A 23125-nucleotide genomic window follows, 5' to 3' on the forward strand; every position below is an offset into this window, starting at 1 on the left:
CCAGCCTTAATAGCTGCGTCAGCAAGGCCTGAGATGCCAAGAGGCGGAGTGGAAGAGACTCTGCCTCATTAGTGACTTTCTTGTTTGAAGCCGCCGTTGGAACTCCCATCGCCAAGCGAAGTCCCTTTCTGTGCACTGCCTCCAAGCGCTCGAATTGACTCGATGACGGTGATATCAGAGGGAGCTGATAGAGAATGCGGCTTGTTATCAGTGCAGCGTTCAGTTTAAGCATGGATATAGGATTGTTACCGCAACGTATACCTGCCAATCGACGAAGTGCGTTGATTCTTTGCACTGATGCAGCCATAACACTTTCGACCGCACCACGCCATAGCAGCTTGTTGTCGATGGTGACGCCCAGGAATCGAACATGAGTTGCACGAAGAATTGAATGCCCTCTGATATTCAGCGTCAGACATGTTGACTTGCGTCTCACTCCCGGGAAAAGCATGAAGGCCGATTTTTCTGCTGATAAAGATAGGCCAAGCGTCGATAAGTGGCGATCGATAGTGGAGATTGCGGCCTGGACTATTCGGGCCAAACGTTTGTGCTGGTACCTCGAGATCCAAATGCAGATGTCATCTGCGTAGATGGACATTTTAACTGCCGTCCGACCTACTTTCAGGGCATTTGGAAGGCTGGCTTGAAGGATTGTAGGAATTTCAATAAGCAGATGCCATTTTAGAAGTTTGCTGAAATGGAAGCGCTTCAGGAGGGCAGACATGAGCTACAGCATTTTCACACTCGTGTGCTTTCTTTACCAAAGCAGCACTGCTTCCATGAACGCATATAAGTTGTTGGTGCTGGGAGCTTTAGTGCGTTTCAGCGCCAACCTCGCAATGTAAACTTTGAGGGCACGATTTCCATTACCACAAGTTGAATTGAATTGAATTGATTTGAATTGATTTTATTCAAGTGCACGATTACACTTAGGAAGAGAGGACAAAAGGCAGTAACGCCTGACGAGGTCCTCCCACCTGAGACAGCAGTTTTCACGCACGCTGTGGCAAACAAAACGGATGTAAGAATGTGGTACAAATAAACAGAGTATATAAAACACACAGCGGGAAAGACACAATGTTACAAGGACAAGTACAATTTGAATATTTATACAAATATGAAAAAAAACAACCAGCATGGATCATTGAATAAAAATACATCGTCGCATCACTGTTGTATGCGTACATCATTGCATAAAATTGAGGAGGAATATGCACTAGAATTTGGACAACAATGACGTTTTTCTGAATGGTTATTCAAGTAAAAACTACGAAAGTAGTAATTGACTTGCTTCCCGCGTCATTACTTTTCCAGATTTATGGTTTCTTATCATTTCTTCTACACTCTTGTTATTGTTCAAGAATCTCGTGATCTGGTAATGCAGTGTTTGAGAAACATAGTTTGTCCCGGTCCTGTTATTTCTGTAGTTTACGCGTTGAAGTGTGCATGGTAGTAATTATTGAGGGTATCGCAATGCAAGTGAAAAGACGTAGTCATTAAGCAAATTATTTGTCTCAAGAGCCAACCTTAGGATCTCTAAATTATGTATGTTTATTAGGCCCAGTTTCTTCCAGCTTCTGTGCTGGCCTGGTACGTAAAATTAGTAATAGATCTAATAATGTGTTTTTCAAAACAAGTATTGATTGCAAGTTAGATTGAGTTGTGCTTCCCCGGTCCAATAAACGATAATGTAGGTATGACTGCACAAGGGCATAATACGTTTGCTTCTTTAACCATAATGGCAACAAATGTCTCATTTTGTACATCATACCGACTTAACTAGAGACCCTATAACATACATGATTAACATGATCTGTCCATGTTAACTTTTCATTAAAAGTATAGCCTAAAAACAAATTGAATCCACGCGCGATAGAGCACTATTACGAAAAGTGATAATAGGCTCACTTTCTATGATCTTGTTTTTTGGTCTGAATAATAAGAACTTTGTCTTGTGTACATGAAGTTCGATTTTATTTGCTGTCAGCCATTTCGACAGTTCAGCCAGCCACATGTTTGCGTCTCTCTCCGTAGAATGTAAATTAGATCCAGAAAAGAAAGTACATATTTGTGTCATCTGCGTACGTCACCATTGAGGGAGTGTGAAGAATGTTCACTATGTGGTTAACATGCAGGAGAAATAACAGTAGTCCCAAAATTGAACCCCGCGGAACGCCAGTACGTATATCCATGTAGCTAGAAGAAACACCGTTGTGTCCTAGATGATAAGTAGTTCTTCAGTCTGACGGGGTTCGCCTCTTATGCCGTAGCATGGTATTTTGAGTATGAGAACTTTATGAGAATCCCTTTTTTAGGTCCAAGAACAATCCTACCGTAAACCGCTTATCTTCTATATCGTTAATTATTTCACCCTTCACGCAAATTAACGCCCTTTCTGTTGATTTTCCCTTTTGAAAACCGTGCTGGTGGGTCGATATAACGCTTATCTTCTCAAGGAATAAAATTAAGCGTGTGTTTATAACATTTTCATCGACCTTGGATGAAACAGACAAAATAAAGATGGGACGATGATTCGCAAATAAATTTCGATCACCTCCTTTGTGCACAACAGAAACTCTTGCTATTTCAACTTATCAGGAAAAACTCCTAGGGTTAGCATTTGGTTGCAAATATGTGAAAGCACCGGCGCCACTACATCGCAAGCGTATTTGACTGTCTGTGATTTAACACCGTCAATTCCAGCCGCACAGTTATTGCGTAATTTCAAAATTAACTGGGTTATTTCAGTGGGTGATATAGATGAAAAAACATTTACAAATTTTTCTTGAACATGATGTGATACACCATCCTCATAAACGCTTGCGTCACAGTCAGCAATAGTGAGAAAGTGTTCATTAAATTTATTTGATAAGGAAAGACCTGGATATATCCTACCTCTGATTTGTGTTTGGTGCACAGGTTTTGTTTGTTTTATACCTGAGGATATTGTGCGCTTTCTATATTGTGCCTGGAGTCAGTCTGTTAGAAAATATTTTGACATGGTAGTCCTCTATAGCTTTTTTTTGTCAGATGCTAGTTTATTACGGACTTGTCTAAAAAGCTTTAGAGTATTTACGTCTTTAAACGTGATGAAGTCAGCAATAAGATTATCTTTGCTAACAATTAATTTGTCCAGCTCCTTATCTAGCCAAGGTCTTCTAAGCTTCCTAAATTTAACGTAGTTTACCAACGGGAATGCGGTATAGTATATACATTTATATATTTTTCTATAGAAATTGCATAACTGAGGTTTGGGTTACTTTCATTGCATACGTATGTCCAATCTTCCTCCTGTAACAAACATCGAAAACTTTTCAATGCGTCATAGTTAATTTTTCTATATATTTTTGACAGTGTTTCAGGCGGTACTGTCTTAATATTCGGAAGTAAAACAAAGAAAGGCAAATGCTCACTTATGTCGTATAGCATGACGCCAGAGCGCACATCAGAGGGCAAGAAATCAGTGAACCTCATATCTATTGCCGCTGAAGTATCAGCAGTAATACGACAGGCACATCGATACTGTTTGCACAACCATAACTAGACATCGCGTCAAGAAGCCCTCTCTTTGCAATAGAATCAGACTGCCATGTCATTATTAAGATCACCCAATATTACCACAAGTTTTGAATTCTTTGTTACATCTGCAATTATGCTATCTATATGCGAAACAAAATTATTTACATTACCAGAGGGTGGTCGATTGTAACATTGTAATACCACTCACTTCTGCAGCCAACAATTCATAGTCGGCATCAACAGAACACACATCTTCTCAAAAATTGAAGTGCACGCTATTTCTGACATACTGTGAAACGTCACCGCCGACTCTATTGTTTCTGTGCAAAGAGAGATCAACATAGCCATCAATTCCGTGTGGTATCATTAGTCACTGAACTAGGTTTTAGTAAAGGCTAGCGTGTCAAATTCATGTCGACAGGAATCGAGATACACAGGAACGCCATTTAAAAGACAGCAAAACATGTTTAAATTGCTGACCGAATGTGTCAAATGAGCTTGAAAATGCGTTGCGCTATAATAGCCATTGTTGTTGTAGTAGTTATCCATGATGGTGACAACGTGCCGTAAGCTCACGGCAATCGCATTTAAGAGATACTGCTTATTTTTGTGAGGCTCGGCTTTCACGAGCACTTTCCGTTTCTGAGTGGACGTTCGTAAGCTTGGAAAGGTCAGACTCATTTGAGACATGCAGAACTGGATCCTCAAAGTTCTTGCGTATTTTCCCATCTGTCTGCCATACATAATGATAATCCATTGCAGAAGCCTTCGTGTGAGTCAACCATAGCAAACGCTTGTTTTGCGATGTCAGATTATCATAAAAGCGCAAGACAGGTTTCAATTCTCTTAATTGGCGCTATCCTTTCTGCTGCCAGTTCTCTCTTCTTTGCCTTGAAAAATCTGATTAGTACAGGCGGAACACGTTCGTTTTTGGCAGGAAGACGATGTATGCTGTCGGTTTCTCGTTCAGTCAGAGGGGTTAGACCACGGGGTACACCGAGATAATTGACAACATTGAGCACATTTTCATTGTCCTTACGAGGAAGCCTATGTATTTTGAGGCTTTCTCTGCGCCCATACTGCTCGAGGTCATCAACGTGGTTTCTTAGACTTAAAAATTCATTGTCTTCAGTAATGCCTTCAACACGGGCAATACGTGCTTTGACTTCAGCGATTTCTTGGTCCTGTGCGGCTAAGCGTGTAATTGCTTGATCGTACTGGTCAGACATGTGCTATAATAACTTTTTAAGTTCTGCCACTATGCCCTTTAGCTCAAGCAAAGAATCAATTTTTCCTATTAGCGGGAGATGTGCGTTCAGCTGCGTCTGTATTTTTGCTGCATCATCTTTCAAGGTCCGGTTCCTTGTTAAAACCTGGTCAGAAGAATTTGTGCCAACATGGCGTGAGTTATTTCCGCAAGTCTTTCATGTCTACGTACTGACTATCGGTACCATCAGTTTTTTTATTTGTTTTCAGAGCTCTACCCGTTACACCGGAACAGTTTCCTATATGATATATAGTCACAACTACAACAATATACTGGGTGTCAAGTATCTTTTCATGGCAAACAAGACAAGAGCCGTATTCAGTTGACATGGTTCATTAATTCGGCAGAACTAAGACTGTAAGGACGATGGCAACATCGGCGAACCAAATTGAAAAAAAAATGAATAGAAACCAACCTGCGTGAACCAGCAAGGCTGTTATGGTTGTATGCTGGATATATTGTTGTAGGTACCGCTGATGCCACCGCCTCGGGGAAAAAAATTCTTCGCTTTATTGAGTAGTTACTAGAGGTCGAATTCTTAGTCACTAAATATCTTTGTTTCCAGCGCCCAAAACAGGAACATAAAGCCTCATTTTAGGCACAATGGGAGCTGAAATGGGCACTATAAACCCGTTCGCAAACAACGCCCTGTTGTATGTACTGAATGTGTGTAACCCATTTTCATGGCAAGAAACTGACCTAGTGTTCACTTGTAACGCCTTAAATGCAGCAACTACATTGTGCAAGAAATCGATTTACGGGGCATCAGGCCACTTTCTTGTGAATCCGCACATTGCAACCAACACATTTAATACATTTGCTCTGACTCCATGTATAGGTTGTGTATACAGCCACACTTTCCTGCTTACAATGACGCATCAAGTGGGTGAGGCAGGAAGAACACAAAAATATATACGTCAGGAAAGCTCCTAAATGGTTAATGAGAGGCTCTATAATCCGTGCCTAATGGATTAAAGTAAACAAGTGTTCCAGTAAGAAAACAAGCGATGAATAGTGTACGTATAGAAATCCTTGTAAAAGTTTGAACAACAGTAACACATCATTTTTACCGCACATTGGAACACAGGAGTGAGTACCTCGTTCCGAATACGTATTTAAATAAAAATAGCGGGGGAGGGCGGATTGAGCGGTACAGTTTATTGGGTTGTGTCTGACTGTCCCTCAGAGCGGGGGCTGCCTCACCAGTGACACGCAGCTGTCGCGGGTGCTGTTTTGCTTGGTGATTACCCAGTACAAAGGATGCTCCACCAGCGACATGCAGCTGTCACGGTTGATGTTCATGCCTCATCATTCAATTCAAGGCAGCTCGCTTCAAGACCGCGATGTCGCCCCTCCTGACCGTCACGAAGAGGCCACTGATCGATGACAGGGTCATCGTCGAGAACTCCCGGAGAAAGCGTTGACGGCAGGTTCAGTTTGCCACGTGGCTGCCTCGTATTGTGCCATGTTGGAGACAGGTCCACTTCGTTGAAGGCAGGAGCACCACGTTGGAGACCATTGAGGGATGATAGAGGGGTGAACGATCCGGTGTTTGTGATTGGCCAGTGAATTCCCTCAACGAGAGAAAGAGGGAACAAAAGGACATAAAAAGCGGATGCGGAGGGCTGTGAGAAAAAAAAGAAGAGTCGCTCGGACATGCAAAGACGCTAGCATGTAGTGTGTTCGGATAGTTGGAGCCGTGTCGCAAAACTGAACCATGTACCCTTTCTTTTAATTTGATCCTTTCTTTTTTCATTCTATTCAACGTCGCTCGGAACCCTTCTTTCTCCCGGCACCTGTCACGGCACCATCCATGGAACTTTCGTTGGCCGCACGGACCCCCGACTTTCACAACTGCTGACCTGTTGCAGAGTTGAGATAAGACGCTATCTGTTGGCGTTACTGTTCAACCACAAAAGTTGCGGAAGCGGCGGAAAAGGGAACCACGCAAGTACAGTGGACAGTAACTTTCCAGCTGACTTCCGTCTAACACACACGCGCAGCGCAATCTGAAATCAACAACATTTCCAAGCTACGGTTTACGTTACACCTGTCTCAAAATGACGCGCCTTTCTATCTCAACTTCCCGCGTGCAGTGCAACAAGCAGTAGCCTGTCCACTGTCGATGAAGAAGACTTTGGGTGATCTCGTGCTTTGGCATTGGTAACCGGTGTCAGGAAGATGGGGGAAGGGAGGAGAGGGGGGGGGGGCTACACCAGGCATGTTCACCCTTAAAATTTCTGTGCAGCAGGATGCCATTTGGCCAACTTTCGTCCTGCCCCCTCCCCCTCCAACCACTTTCCCGGTCAAGCGCACGAACGCATCCAAAAAAAACAAAAAAAGTTCCTAGCTGCGCCACTGCTTACTTTCCATGTTACATAGCCAAGCGTACTTCCGTTAGCAACAGCATCTGCCGATGGCGCCAGATCCTGTGGAATGGAGTAATCGATAGTACTTTCTAAACAAAATGCGCGCCCTGAAAAAAGTATTTTAAGTTGTTAAAAGCAAACATAGGCATATACAGACAGAGGACAGAAATAGACATTTACAGGCACTATAAAGTCCGTGATAAACCGCTTATTAACCCACGATTTGCGCTTATACATAAATATGATGGGGCCTTGGAGCGCGGGAATCGATAGGCATTTGCCTATAATCCGGTCTCTAGTGATTACTCCTGACGGACTGATTTTGGCGAGCCTCTGTGAAAGGCTGGCTTGAAATATGATTGATACAGTGAAAAAAGCTTGTCAGGCTTGATACGTACGACTTTCTATTCATATATCAATTACCTTTGTGAAGGCGACGATTTGGCTTTGACCCTCAAATGTACATGCATACGATGCCCACACTCTTTTCTTCAGCATGAGCACAGCGTAATGTCGTCCTGCAAAGTAACATGTTTACTAGCAACAAGGCATGCCATTGATATTATGTAGAGCATAACATGCTTTTTCAGTATCCGTACAGTTCTGTTGTTCACTATGGCTAAAACAGCCGAAGACATTTGACGCAATGTTTGACAGAACACATTAAGATGACCTACGGTTCTGGGCTAAATTAGTTTTCTTTATTTTTCCTTTTTCTTCTTTCTTTCCTTTATTAGCTTGGATGATACTATGTTCTTGATGAAGCCTTGTCGTCGACCCTTTTTTGTAGTCACGATTGTCACGTTGTAACATTGTTTCTCATGACCCGGTTTTATTTTAGGCGATGACATGAACACTGGGCACCGTTTGACAATCCAACTTAGTTGACTGCACTTGGAGGAACGACCATATTATTTAAGAGGAAAAACAACGGAACGAAGTGCTGAAGGAACGCAGCAAATGGTTGCATAGCAGGATCACTTGAAAGGAGCAAAAAAGATAACGCAGTCAAACCTGAATTACGATGAGCATGTGTACAGCTAAATATGCTTGCTATCGAACCCACAAAACTCGAACTTCGAACTATCGAACTATCCAAATATCGAACTCCGATCGCCTGCAACCTGCGCCACAACACCACGCACAGGGGCGTTTTTTTTCGTGTGTGGTTTTCGTACATGTTTTAGCACTTAACCAGGTAGCGCCCAGACGGGCGTACGCGTTTATAAACAGCTAGGGTCACCCGGCGTGGTGTTATACAACGCATAACCAGAGAGGGAGCTAGAGGTCCTACCTGGTTGATTGGAGCTGCTACACATGCTGCAGCGAATGTCAGGCCGGTATGGCGGTGTTTCGTCCGCGTAGCGCGCGTCTGCGTGAAAAAGAAAGGAAAGAAAAAAAAAATAGAGAAAGAAGACATCATCTAAAAGGTTAGCAGAAGTTCGCTATTACCCGAGTTCGACAATATCGGCTTACTTGATATATTGAAATTTTTGTAGTGCATGAACCAGTTCGTCACAATCAGGGCCGCTATTTTGTAGCGATGCCTTATGCGTTATTCTATGCTATTCTTATCATCCACCACACGCGGCCGCCTGATCGCTTTGATAATGTGGGCAGACCGTCGCTCTGACCAGTGGCCAAGCGCGAAAAGTCTGAAAAAGCATAGAATCGAAAAAGGCATCGCTACAAAATACCGGCCCAGGTTTGAGTGCATATCAGAGAGGTTAATAGCAAGTTTGGTAAAGGAAGGACAATTACTACTACTACCACTACTACCGACGCCCATGATGATGGTGACGATGAGGACGACGACGACGACGACGATGATGATAATAATAATAATAATAATAATAATAATAATAATAATAATAATAATAATAATAATAATAATAATAATAATAATAATAATAATAATAATAATAATGATGATGATGATGATGATGATGATGATGATGTAGCGTGCTGAGCGTAGACGATGCCAGACTATAACAAAGTCATATTAACATATGTTTACTGTATAAGCCACCACGAACTTCAGAAAAGAGGACGCGCGGACGCGGGCGCATGCATTTATAAACAACCGGCGGAACTGCTCGCGAACTAATGAATCTCGATAGCGTTGGCGCAAGGTCGCCTCTCCCCGACCCCTGCATGCATGAGCTGTTTCGCTTCCCGTTATTTATGCTGCGCTATTTCTGGAACGTCGCCTGACTGGAACCTCGTGCCAGCAGACTCGGCGCTCATACTTAATGATGTCGGAAAATTTGAGACCGACGTAGCGCACTTATTTCCATGTTGTTGTTGAAAGTCGTACCTGCTGCCTTCCAATGCGCCGAATTCCGTTTTCAAATAACATAAAGTGATCTTCCGTGCACATGTATTCGTTAACGTGTGCTTACGTGACCTTCCGTTTTTTTTTATTAGGATTGTTTCTTACGATGATTTTCTTTCTCAAATCTTCCAGCTCTGCCTTTATACTTTACTGCTTCGATAACTCATACAACTCTTTTGTCTTTCTATAGTTGCTGTAACCGTTAAAAGTAATCAGTTAAAGTACTCGTCATCAATAACCGTTATTTGCTTTATATTCAATACGTTCTACCACTGCTACGTACGGGAAGGCATCGCGAAGGCATTATAGAATGATGAAAAAAAATTGAAGAATAATGAAATATTTTGGGCCGCTTGCGTGCATTTCTAGTCTCTTTGTCAGCAGTGATGAAACAGAGTACACATTTTATCGTACTCTCTCTAAGAGTATTCTATTGTTTTTAGAAATGTGACGCTAGCTTACTTTGAATTTGCCGACCTGATTTATGGCGATTTTCCGCTAGCAGGTGCGTTTATAAGTGACGTTATTGCTTTCGATGAGTTTTAAGCACTAGCTCCACTCTGTCACTCATTCATTCATTCCCTTAATTTGTAGGGCCTAAAGAAAGAAACAGACAAACACCAATTCAACCTAAATTAATAAATCGGAGCTCCAAAATGTACAAAGAGTCGCTTTCACCAAGAAAGATGCTTTAGCTAGCGAGAAGACGCAGGACGAAATGGACCCCGCCGTTGAGGAAATAGGATACCATCTCCCACGACGTTAGAGATCGTTTACAGCATTTTGTTTGCTAAGCGTTAAGCGAACCATTTTGGCGGCATACCCTCGTCACTTGCATGCCTTTTGAGTGCATCTGGAGGGCTGAAGCATCGTAACCAATTAGAACTTGCGATGGTCAAATGTGAGTGTTTAGGTTATAAGTACCCGCCGTGGTTGCTTAGTGGCTATGGTGTTGGGCTGCCAGGCACGGGGTCGCGGAATCAAATCCCGACCGTGGCGGCCGCATTTCGATGGGAGCAAAATGCGAAAACACCCGTGTGTTCCATAAGCGCGTTCCATAAAGCGTGCATTAGTCAGTTCGGCATTATCCTAACTACAACGTCAACGAATTTTTTTTAGCAGACTTTGGGGACGAATACTTCGAAAGTGGCACTCTTCAGGATTTCAGGAAAGCAAATACGGTATCACTATAGTCATCATTTTCAGCCTGGTTACGCCCACTGCAGGACAAAGGCTTCTCCCATACTTCTCCAACTGCCCCGGTCAGTTGTATTCATATAGGAGGTTCTGGCCAAGTACTGCGTCAGGGTGGCCAATCCTGCTCTGGTGAGGGAGTGCGTTACCGGTTCTGGTCACAGGGATCAGGCCGCACTCTAGGCCTGTTTATGCAATTATCGCTATAGTACTTGGCTTCAATTTCGCAACTGGAACACGTGAGCTAAGGTGAATCATTAAAAAGGTTTTTTAGCGAATTTATTTAGTTAGCCACCTGGACTGTGTGATATGTCGGAGAAGTAATGTCATTTTATGAGGTGGTGCATATTAAAAGGCCAAATTTCGCTGTATGCTCGATGAGGTTTTTCAAGACAAAATGCTCGAACTCAAAGAAAACGCGTGGTATGTATGGCAGCAAAGCGTCAGTACTTGGCAACCAAACATGCGTCAATGTTCGTCGTCTTTGTTCTTCCCTAGTCTTTCAGTTTTTCGTTCCCATTTCCTTTGTTAAAGCATCGTTGAAGCCCGTCGCTCTTAAACTATATTGGCGTTCACAAAATCCGCGCGCGACTTCGTGTGCATGGTTTCATTCTACTGTGCGTTTGCAATTTGAATTTAAAGCGGCGAACCAGCAATATTACGTCCTCCTTTTGTAAGCAGTGTGCGGTGATGGCCAAGTTTGACAGCCGCGATGCGTGTTTTCCAGCCTATCTTCCCTGGATTATTTCCCCGGTACAGGCCTTAAGCAAAAAAGAAACGGTTTCTCAGACATGTGAGCGAAATATTATTCCGCTTTATGCCGCAGGGAGCCCCCGATCTCCCATAAAGGAGTGCGCTTTCTTTCTCTCCTGCGGTTTTCGGGGCTCACCTCTATAATGCCCCGCCTATGACGTCATATGCCTGCGCCACTGCATATAGACGCCAGCCACGCAGCGTTCGCTTATCACAATGAATTTCTCGCGAGCAAAACCTCGCGCACACATACACGTCCTTGCAGATCTTCTAGCAAGCGGCGAAGTGGAGGTTGCTTGACGCGTCCCACACGTCCTGCCATACGTTGTCACTTTCCAGCGGCTTTGTGTGACGCCAATATCGAATGGTTACCGTAAGTGCACCGCTGAAAAAAAGGGAAAAAAAAGTAAGAAAGGAACAACAGGCAGGACATTGCAATCGACGCAGCCCCATTTAAGAGGAAATGTTGTGCTTAGAAAGAAATGGGAAAGCAAACACTGCGCTGTTCATACCTCCGTTATCATTAAATACTTTTCAGAATGTGCGTGTGAATGTATTAATTGAAAGGTGTCGCACTCACTCAAGTGTGTTCTCAGTTTTGAATAAAATGTGTTTCAAAGGCCATTTAACACCAGCCAGCACTGAAGCCGTTTGTGAACGCCTGTTGATATTAATAATTGCAACAGTGCCTTTGTTTCCCTCTGCTCTTGGGGGCTGGTGAGGTCGGCATTCCGAAATTGTTCGTTTCAAAAGTTATTTTTTCATGAACGCGGGCTAGCGCAGTCACGACAGATCGTGCCTGCGTGCTATGTCGAGGAACGTCGCAAATAATTTGCTCAAGGGTTCCCTCGCAACCGCAGTCTCGCACGCAGCATTTCGATTTGAAGAAGAGCCCGACGCAATGCGAAGGTCACTTGTCCAACAGGACGTTGTCTTTGAATGATTCGTTTTCGAGCTCCGAGCCACTGGCTGTGGCAGGTGTAACTCTCAATTCAGTTTGTGGGATATTGAGGGTGATCGTATCAAAAGTTCGATAGGCACGCTCGTTTGTTCCCGTGTCAGCAAAGGATTTCTTTTATTTGAATTTATTTTGTTTTGAAGTAAGTAGGTATCTTCGGCTACTTTCGCCCGTTCTCGTGGTCGGAAATTGCTCGTAGGATTCACCACCGATGCAACGGCACTGATGCAATAGGAGCGTGCTCTCCCGCAACCGAGTTTCGGGGCACATTCTTCACCGAATGCGAACGATTGTTATCTATTCGAGACGTACATGCTGTCTACCTATACTACTGCTACTGATGTGCTGGTTAATGGCTCTGTTCGCTGTGTAATTGCGCAATGAAATAACAAATGGTACTTAAATATCCTCACTGTAACAAGTATACAAATAAAGCCCATCGTTCTTCGAATAAAGCGAAGAAGTTTCTATAAAAGCGTTCAGCTATTCAATTACACTTGTAATCATCGCCAATTATTCCTGTACATTTTTTTTGTTCCTTTAGCTTTGGCCTAAACTTTCGATGAAACTGCGCCATGAAAGAAAATGTCATTTTTACGTCTCCAAGCTGAGACGTTTCCTGCGCTTTCGCGGTCTATTCAGCTGAGCGATATATCGCCGACCATTGAATTATCAGAATCTACACTATCAGAATCATTGTGTTTTTCCTGTCTCATCACTGCGCTGTTATATCTCTCCTTCCTCTTACAGTGTTCGTTGATGAGCAAGTAGTTCAGCAACTACTCCTAACTGACCCGTGAAATGTAGCTTCTCTGTGAAAAAGCTATGTTATGCAAGAAAGCATACTTGTGCATTACACGTTTGGTGGTTGATGATGAGAGAGAGAGAGAGAGGGCCAGAGAGAGAGAGAGATAGAGAGAGAGGGAGAGAGAGAGAAACTGGTTCAGACTTTGATATTGAAAGAAAAAAGGACGAGTGACGGTATGATCAAATGTGAAGATGCGCTTATTTTTGGTGTCTCACAAACGTCAATGCCTGACGAATCGCTGTGCGGGTGGGGACGCAGTGCCTCTAGCGCATTGTGTTGTATTCCTGTGTGGCGCCGAAGCTAACATGTACAGTCTCGTACAACATGACCTGCAAAACCTTTGCCTGTGGTCGAAGGAGGTCCAAGATGGCATGGAGGCTCTAACATACGAAATATTGGTCTAATGAATGCCAGTAATTGGAGCTGTGCTAAGGTCTGCAATTTTTCATACTTCGGCGCAGTGCCTTCGACCACGGGTATATTGCAGGTCATAGTGTCATATTGCAAGTGGCTGTACATTATAGTATCACGCTTTCTGAGGCAGGTACTCGTAGCAGCGTTAGGTTGCTTCCTCGATGAGGGAGGCAACTATTCCTGCGTTTTTATGCACATTCATCTGACGTCACCCCTCTAGCGTCAGACATTTGGCCGCCAATCTGTTCTGCGTACAGGACTGATGGTCAGTAAGGCTACAATTTGCACGCAATTGCCTACTGGCTGAATGATAATATGCCCCGGCAGGCTTAGTGTCCATGACATTCTGCTGCTGATAACGGGTTCGATTTCCCACCGTAACGACCTAATTCCAACGGGACCGGAATGCGAAAACACCTGTTTACGGAGGTTGGCGCACACCGTGAACGGTATAGGTTATTACAGATCCTCCCACTGCGGTGTTTGTCAGACCCAAACTGATACTGTATTATAATGTACGACCACGCCAATCCCTGTGGTTATTAACCTATACAAACTGAACTCAGAAAGAAAGAGAGGCTTAGAGAAAGAGCATCAAGAAAGCCATCTCGAGCCTACGAGGGTCCAATAGCGCGAACACGAGTGGCCATGATGACCCAGAAGAAAAGAATGAACAAATAAAGAAAGCAAAGCCAGCCGGATGCCGAGGGTAAGTCATGTTTTTCTTCCTGTCGAAACCGGAGCGTCGGGGTTGGGGATCACGTCCCGTATCCCTAATCAAACGCGTCGCAGGAAACACTCCGCCCCTGTTCCCCCTTTCCCTCCTTCCGGGAACTTGTCGGGCGCTCTGAGAAAACGGCCTCGCCCCTCGGCTGTGTGTCGCGCGGCGGCGCGGCGCCAGGGTTTCCAGTTTCACGAGTGTTGCCCGGGACCCCCAACACAGCGAGCATCGTGTCGTCGCGGCGCTCGAGCCTCTGAGGTTTGCGCCCGGGGCCGCGACGCGGCGCCACGGTGTCCGGGCCAGGGAGCGCGGCTGCCGCACGCACTCGCACGGCAAGCCGCCGCCGTTAGCTGCGATATCCCCGTGCGCGCCGAGTGCTGCGACGGTGTGGTGGCGTTGGCGGCCTCTTTGCTCGGCTGGACGATCAGAGGAGCACGGGATGAGAGCGGTCGCAGTGTGGTAGGACTACGATGCGTTGCCCGCGGCCGGTCGTCCGCCCCACGACGACGACATCGAGGATGTTCGGCACGCACGCAAGCCCCGTGCACCACGCATCGCCCGCACCGCACGCCGCCCGATGCAGCGAATGGCGCCGCTCCCAACGGCAGCATCGCACTGTTGCGGCTCCTGCCGCCGCCGGCGGAGCGGCCGCCGCTGAGGGAGCTCTGAGCGCGGGGCGCGGAGGCCAGCGCTGAGCTGACGGGCGACGGACTATGCGTCGACCCGCTCCGAGGAGAGAGCGCCCTTTCGAGACGCCTTCTCCGGCGGCACTTACTGTTGTTGTTCCGGTGGCGTGGTGCGATGGCGGCGGCTCGCCCGCGGCGGGCCGCCCCGCTTGGTCGTCGTCGCCTCCGACGGGGCACGTCGTAGTCGTCGCCCGCCCCGCGCCGGTGGCCCGTGATTCGTGAGACGACGTCGGCGCCACGATGCCCGTTCGCAGGGGGCACGTTGCCCCCCACAACACCTTCATCGATTCCATCATCCGCAAGTTCGACGGCATGAGTAAGTCCGGCCGACCGGCCTCCGCGCGCTGTGCGCCGCTGCACGAGCGCCTTGCTTGCGGCCTCCTTTTCGAGAGGATCCCTTTCCTCTTCCCCCGTGCCTCGAAGCCCCGGGCAGTGTGCACAAACACGAGAACCTTCATCCGCGAGCGGCACTGCGCTAATTGCGCCCCGCTAATCCTCTGCGCTGCTGCATGGAACGAGCTCGCCCGCACGCCGCTGCTGAACACGACGCTCGCGCCTTGCGGCGAGTCTACCAGTTCCTCGGTGTCATTCGCTGGGTCGCTTCCGTGTGCTGACACTTTCAACACCCGCATTCTGTTGGCTTCGCAGTTTTTTTTTTTGTGCGTTGTCTGCTCTAACCGGTAGGCCTCGGTGCCAACGCTTCTGGATTTAGATACAAGCCGCTTGTGTAAGGCCAAGATCGCGCAATAGAAGTCTGTTTTGGGCGGGCGACATTTCTTGCCTTCTGACAAGGATAAGATAATAAAGATGCGTGCTTCCCCCTTGTTTATAACGCTCTACGCACGTTCCACGAAAGCAACTTAGCAGTTGGCACCGCACAAGCCGTCCGTGATGTATATGTCGTCGGCTGTCTTTGTGCGTAACTTATAGCTGCACCGCGGTTTCGTGAGCAGCTCTGCCGCTGCCCTGCGCACGGTGTTGAACGAGGGACGGCCGATATACACTAAAGTTAGTTTTTATCTATGACGGATTACACGACGCAAAGTGTGCAGTAGACGATTTTTTTTCCGTTCATTTTTTTTTCTCTACGAAGAAAAAAGAAAGTGTTCGCTCTAGTCCGCGCAATATATTCGGCAACCCAATAAATAAGGTCTTTTTTTGAAGCGTATCCAAAAGCACACGCTGCACAGGAAACTGCGACTTGTTCAAAACGCCTTAACGCTACTAAGCAGTCCACGCAAGCATGTATTAGAAGTGCTTTAACGACCGCACGAAATCGCGTCCGTGGCGGCTTGATAAAGCTCGCTCTGGAGAGAACCGCTGTTCTTTCTCCGTTTGGGGAGAGAAGAATCAGCGTCATATATTGAACTGTTTATATTATTGCCACTTTTAAACTTCCGTGCTAAATGTTAAAAATATTCAGTGTTCATGATACATGGTAGGATTAGAGACCAAACAAGTAAGCGATCGAATAGCATCGTGGGTATTTCGACTAGTTATCTAGCAGGCAAGCGGACAGCAGTGTAGCTGTCAGCGATAGCAATCGTATCTTTGGTTGATAAGAGGGAGCGATAAGGAAATGATAGGAATACGCTCTCCGCAGGACTAAACGCCCTAAAATCTAATTAAGTCCAAGCAATAAGTCTTGAAGGCTTAGTAAATTCTTCAAACCACTTCGACGGACCGGCAGAAGATTGACAGCTTTCGTGACAGACCACGCTTGTCAGTTACAGTACGCACCACGAGTAACCTTCGGTTGCAGATTTTACGGGCGCAGACAAGCATTTTGCGAATCCTCTCACTCAATAACAGGTCGCATAGCTGCAATACCGGACACGTGCTCGTGTGTGTACTCGAACACATGGCCACCCGCTCAGTTAGCTAAGCTATTTTCTCTCACTCATTTCTCTGTCAAGCTGCTTAAAGGGGTTTGTCGGAATAACCTTCTTTTGATTGACTGACTGACTTATTGATTAAATGAGTTTAACGTCCTGAAGCAACTCTGGGGCTATATCACGATTAGTTTTGACCATCGGTAGGGGCGCGGGGAGAGGAAAGGGGGACTACTCTGCAAGTGCCCACCTAGTGGAAATGTCCGTTTCGTCTCCTGCTGAAGCGCTGATTGGCTGGGCTGTGGGGTATGCGTGAGGAGGAGACGGGCGTCCCAGCCAATCAGCATTTAAGCCGCAGACGAAGTACGGACATGCCCACTAAACGGACACTGGCAAAATACTCCTCCTGCCCCACCTCACACCCTGCGGTTCTTTAACGTGCACTCAAATTTATGCGCCTCGAGCGTTTTTGCATTCCGACTTGAGCAAGATGCGGCCGGCAATGAAGCCCGCCACCTCGAGCTCAGGAACGGAACGCCACATAGCCATAGAGCTACCGCGGCGAGTGACCTTACTTTAAAGATTTCAGAGGTGACGAGAAGCCATAGCACCGCGACAAGCGACGGCATCAACAGGGGGCGTGTCGCTTCGCGCTATGGCTTCAGCCGCGAATGTCGTCAAACTGTTGGACTCGATGCCGTCGCGGGCCGCGAATCGTCTGGGTGGAGCCGCTTAGGAGCGGCTAAGACCTGCGAGATGGAGACATATTGCACGAGGCAAGCGAATCGATTATACACCGACGGCGCGAAGGGGGAATGGGCCTGCCGAGCTTCGTTGTTCTTCCCTTGTTTTTTACTTTTTGTTTCGGTTCTTTCCTTCGTTCTCTCACCGCCTTTTCGTCTTGCGATTTCGCGGACTCTCCCGCGGCGCCCGTCATCGATTTGTGCGAGGGACACGTGTTTGCCTGTCACGTGCTTCAGGCGCGACAACGCGCGGACCGTTTGCTCGAAAAGTGGCGGAAGACTTGCCTGAGCGGATTACAGCCTGCGATCGGCGAAGATTCCGTGACGTTTGGTTTTTGCTCGTTGGTGCGTGTTTCAAAACTACGCCGGAACGAAAATCGTGTCGCAAACGGAAGCTTACTGACGGCATGCCTTCGTTTCCGCATCTTCAGGGAGTTACGCTAAAACAATCTTTCGAAATGAGGGACACGAACGCAAGAAAACGTTTTACTAGCAGTCGTAAGCGAGGCAAACACGTTGGAGCAGCATTGATATTGTAACCTGGTTACATATGGGATGAGGTTCGTTATTAATACAGAAGGGTTTTCTGACGAAGTCTATATGATCAAATTACGCTCGGAAACTGCATCTAAAATTTTGTCGCTGCTTGCACAGTTGATCAACGGGGGAGATTTGGAGGGCCGCATGAATAAAACACTTCGTTTCGTTTAGAAGGGATGGTGCCGTGGCCTGAATAGGGCATGGGAGGTTGTTGCGAGGTGTTATTGAGAAAAAGGAATTATAAAGAATGATTTGGGTTAATGTGTTTTCCTCTGCCGTCAAACTGGTGTCGTGAAAATTTGACTAACGTTCGCTGCTGTTTTTTCCTCACTACAACTGGCACATACCCACTATGGGGGTTCAGCCAAAAATTGGGCAGTTTGCACAAAATTTGTTAAAGCGGTTTAAAAAGTAAAAAAAGTGTCCTACGTTTGCGGCCGAACAGATGCAATACTCTTCGTTTCCTTCACTTTATGGCTTTAATGCCCGCAACTTACAGGTACACAGTAATTTGTTGCCGTTGCCACACGTTTACATAAACATGCTTTTTTTTTAAGTGGAGAAAGATATAAATGATTGGGATCTTCTTCATTGGTTTCGTAGCTTTATCGTTCAGTTACTTGGATTAGGAAACCAAACAATCATTCCCGCTTTTATTTTATCGCGATTTCCTCCTGCATGTGGAACTAATTCTGGCTTAGAACTCTGAAAACTGCATGTGTGTTCTTGGTGTGCACGGCACTACTTTCTAAGTGCAGTGTCAAACGAAGTCTACGGTATGACGTCTAATTTGCATATGCTAATGTAAAATGTCGTCACAAGCTTTCTTCATAATTCGAACACAAGTATCGCAGGACAAGTTCTGAGACCATACATATCTTTTTTAATTCAACGTGCGAAACCAGTTTACGAAAGCTACTGCTCAGAATAAGCGTGCGCAGAGGTAGCGTATGCAGCTGTCATAAGAGGACATTTATGAATTCCTCACACCTTATTCGCTGCTTCAGCTTATACCTCGAAGACAAGCCAACTTGCCTTAGTAAAAGTGCTGCTGCGTACATATATGGTCGGCTCTTCAGCAGCGCTTAGCGCTTTGTCTGTCGCTCTCGTCGCGTACGATCTGCGTCTCCATCCGTTGTTCGGCGCAGTGTCGCTCGATACCCACGCATGTATTGCTTCAGAAGCAGCCAGCTTTTGTTCCCCTGCCTACGTGTTGAGAACGTGATTCAGCGCGCCTTCACTTACGAGTCATCTCTTCTACTGAAGCGAACAGATGCTTTCGCAGCTCATAAACGGCGGCGGCTCGGCGAGAGGAACCGCCAGCAGGAGCGAAGCAGCTGCTGCGGCACAGGGGCTTTTTTTTTTTTTTTACAAACGTTGTCGTCGTTCAACACCGCTTGGCATTTTAAGCTTCCCCAACCCATTACAGTACTCAGCCTCTTCTATAGAGTGTGGTGCTACTCGAGTCCGGGCGCCTCAATCGGTTCAGCAGGTGTCTCGAAACCGCGAGGTCCGTGGCACGTGGAGTCTCATCCCAGCGCGGGGTTGAGTTTAACAACGTTTTACTATTGAGTTAAAATGGAATGTGCATTAAAAAGAAGAAGCAGAAGAAAAAAAACAAGAAAGAACGGTGCTACGCATTATTGGTTGGACGTTTGATATGGTACTGCTACGGCTACTAGTGCTATGTATGCATCCGGTTATATACATTTTGTGGCCTCCAAAACTCGCCGTCGTGATGTAATCACAGGTGCATGTTACAATTATACAGTAGCGTGGAAGAAAAGAAATACGTGCTCTGCTTTATTTGGTTTAGCCGTTATGTATAGAAGGTATTAGCTGCATCACCATCGACGAGTTGTCCGAAGAACTCAGTGACCGACAACCTTTCCGTTGATTCCGCTCGGAGCCGCAGTGGCGCGCCAGGCGCGTGACGTTTATGTACGCACTGCCGGCAGGCAGTGGATTTCCTGAACGGTAGAATAAGCCGCCGCACACTGCATGTACTCCTCGATAACACTACAGGTGGCGTAACACGCCGCACAACACAGCCGCAGCCGAACCAGCACACAGATACTGTGAGTGCCTGGACATGCAGGGATAGCGGGCAACGAAGAAGCGAACAGGGTAGCTCGAGAGCTTGCAATCCGAGCCCCCGACGAATCCACACTCGAAAGTGCGCCGTCTGTTCCAAATGAATACTCGGCTTTATCGACACACTACAGGGGAACCAGGATACGATATCCTCCCCTACATAAATCACTCACGAGGGTGGAGGCCACTGATTGGAGACAGCGCCAGGCAGGAACCTGCCCCCAACTTAAACCTACTCAGTAAAATGGACTCCGCCAGATGCGCAGCTAACTGTCCCGATCGAGTGCGGTGGAAAACCCATCTTTCGCCACACCACAAGGAACTGTCAACTTATAACAGCAGTCTCCAAAACCATAAACCCAAGTGCGGAGCAATGGGATGTACTGCTGGCCAGCGACCACTGCGAGGACCAAATTGGCTTCGTGCAGCGTGAATAGGGCAGCTGAGTTCGTTGGAGCCCTGGACAAAGGGCCCCATCCATGCTAAACCGAGTCAAGAGCGACCAAGAAGATCCTGACTGACTACAAAAACAACATACCCTGTAGTGACCAATAAATGCTTTGGATAGTGATGATTATGATGATGCGCCATCGGGTGATGCAGCGCGCATTAAGAAGTCCGAGATCAGAAGCGCAGCGGCAACGCTTTCGTAGAATGTCCCCTATACGCAAATCGCCCGGAAAGAAGAACTGCAGGGCTTGGCGGCGTTGAGTACGTCTGTAATTGACGGTTAATCAGCGTTAATCAAGACAAATTTGATCATTGTTAACATGACAACAAAAGCGTAGGGGAAATTGCCTACTTAACAAAAATTGAAATATATTAATGTGGTAAAGGTAAATAAAACTGACGGAAAACCCCAGAACCTAGTTAAATTTTTTTTTTAGGCGAAACTCGACGGAAAAATCCTTTTGCCACAGGTTGGATCTGAGCCCACATCTCCCGCGTAACGCGTGCTATGCTCTATACCGTTGAGCTACCCCGATGGCCGTCCTCCCTGCAACTTTCTCGGGTATTTGTGTGTGTGTTCAAGATTAGCCCTGACGCTCATGGTGGTGGATATGGAACATCTATTTTAAGGCCAGAAGGATATTCCGGATATGCCGCTACGGGCGCGCATTTTTGACGCGCTCGGGAACAGACTATGAGCGCACTGCGCGCGAATTATCGCATACTTTTTTCTTCTTCTTTTCTATTGCTTTCTTCACAGACATCAATCACAGACATCGGCACATCTGACATGCTACGATATCGCTGTTTCCTGCTAGTGGGATTGCGCGTTCATCGTTTGTTTCCTCTCATATAAAGAGAAATGTAAATGAATTCTGGCATTTTACGTGCAAAATCCACAACCTGATTGTGAGGCACGCCCATTTTGGGGGACTGAGGATTAATTTTGAGCGCCTGCGGTTTTTCTTAACGTGCACCTAAATCAAAGTGGACGAGCATTTTTTTTTTTGCACTTCGCTCCATCAAAATGCGGACGCCGTCGCTGGCAACTGAATCTGACCTAGTTCTTACGCGCGCGACACCACAGCCACGGCGCCGGGATGGTGTTCGAAAAGACGGAAGTGGAGTTGGCCAGGTATTACAATTGCGTAAAGCCAATGTCTGATGGCTTATTAGAGAGTAACATGATTTGTTACCAGAATAGGGAAGCGCAGTTGAGTAAGGCAGATAATCAGGCGCTCTAAAGACAAAGAAATTTGCAGGATGGGTTGGGTGCGCTGCCATGTAGTATAGGCATAACTACAATCCTTCAAAGTTGGATGTTCCTGCTCTGGTAATTTCTGTAACAAATTTTCACTTATTGTTCTGTTACAAGTAGCGTTGGCCGAGCTGCCCCGACTAGCTGCAGTTGAGTAAAATCGAGCCTACTGCAGTTACTCTAACCAGCTGCAACAGCTCTACAGCAGTTACTCTAACTAGATGCAATAGACCTACTCCCTTCCTGCACGGCAGAGCTAAGTTACTCTACGGCTAGTCTATCTGGAAGTCGCAGAGCACGTGTACACTACCCTGGTAGAGTACATGCACTCTAAGAAAGAAAGCGTCGCATATGTGAATTGCGATTTCTCCACCTTTGATGTAGCCTTTGGAACATTTTGATACATTTAGAGATTTAAGAGATGGACAAAAGGCAGATGTGGGATTGGAGAACGTTAGGAGAGGCCTGCGTCCTGCAGTGGACGTAAAACAGCCTGACGATGATTCCGACGAAACGTCGAATGATGTCCCAGCGCATTGCTGCATGCAGTTTGCATGCGTGAACAGCGAGGCAGGTTGTTGCTGGCACACTATAGCTTATTTCTGTACGAGCAGCACAGTCAGGCACGGAACAAACCGAACGCTGAACAAACGAATGCTTGGACGGCCTCGCTAATCACTGACCCGGGGATATATTCGAGTGGGTCACAGCGCTGATTCACAGAGGCGGGGACTAACGAGTGTGGAAGCGATTTAACGCTGGAAACGAATGCAACTGAGCGCGCATTCTCCGCTGTCACCGGCGTATGTATGTGCTCGCGAACGCCTCTCAGCGGCTGGTATGGCGTAATTTCTATAGCACTATAGCCTAATGCGCTTCGCCGTAGTCAAATATAGAGTAATTCGGCTTATCAAGAACTTCCAGTGCTGAGCACGTGGTTGCATTGTCTCTGACTTTTTGGGCGAGCGAGTCAATCGTAGCAAATTCGCTCAGTGTGTGGCAAAGCGTCGCTGGCTTCTCCAGGCGAGGACCGGGGAAAATAAGGGCTGACACTACGCTGCGCTTGCTATGTTGATCAATGGCGCACGCATGTCGACGTGCCCGTGTCTCTTTCTGCTCTCGCAAAAAAAGAAGGGGAAAAAAAAGCAAGCCCGCGCTGTGATTGTTTGCTGAGAATCGGCAAA

The 23125-nt window shown here is 46.4% G+C and overlaps 1 protein-coding gene and 1 long non-coding RNA gene across 6 annotated transcripts in view; one reads left to right on the top strand and one right to left on the bottom strand.

Moving 5' to 3' along the window:
- The window catches only part of sei (seizure), a 325563-nt gene that overhangs the window by 13193 nt on the left and 289245 nt on the right, over positions 1 to 23125 (top strand). For 2 of the 5 annotated variants that reach the window (XM_070531709.1, XM_070531714.1), the window contains exon 1: positions 13254 to 15340. The exons of 2 other annotated variants lie outside the window; for them this stretch is intronic. In XM_070531709.1, the coding sequence (XP_070387810.1) occupies positions 15265 to 15340 (76 nt within the window). In that variant the 5' untranslated portion in view covers positions 13254 to 15264. Of the gene's footprint in view, positions 1 to 13252; positions 15341 to 23125 lie in introns of those variants that run through there. One more of the 5 variants, XM_070531712.1, reaches the window with a different exon arrangement.
- On the bottom strand, positions 8480 to 15230 carry LOC139054566 (uncharacterized). The gene is made up of 3 exons (XR_011511328.1): positions 15114 to 15230; positions 11691 to 11822; positions 8480 to 8527 (listed from the first exon to the last, which is right to left on the bottom strand). It is a non-coding gene; the product is annotated as an uncharacterized lncRNA (long non-coding RNA).

Source organism: Dermacentor albipictus, chromosome 1, assembly GCF_038994185.2.
Source record: "Dermacentor albipictus isolate Rhodes 1998 colony chromosome 1, USDA_Dalb.pri_finalv2, whole genome shotgun sequence".
NCBI classification, from domain to species: Eukaryota; Metazoa; Arthropoda; class Arachnida; order Ixodida; family Ixodidae; genus Dermacentor; species Dermacentor albipictus.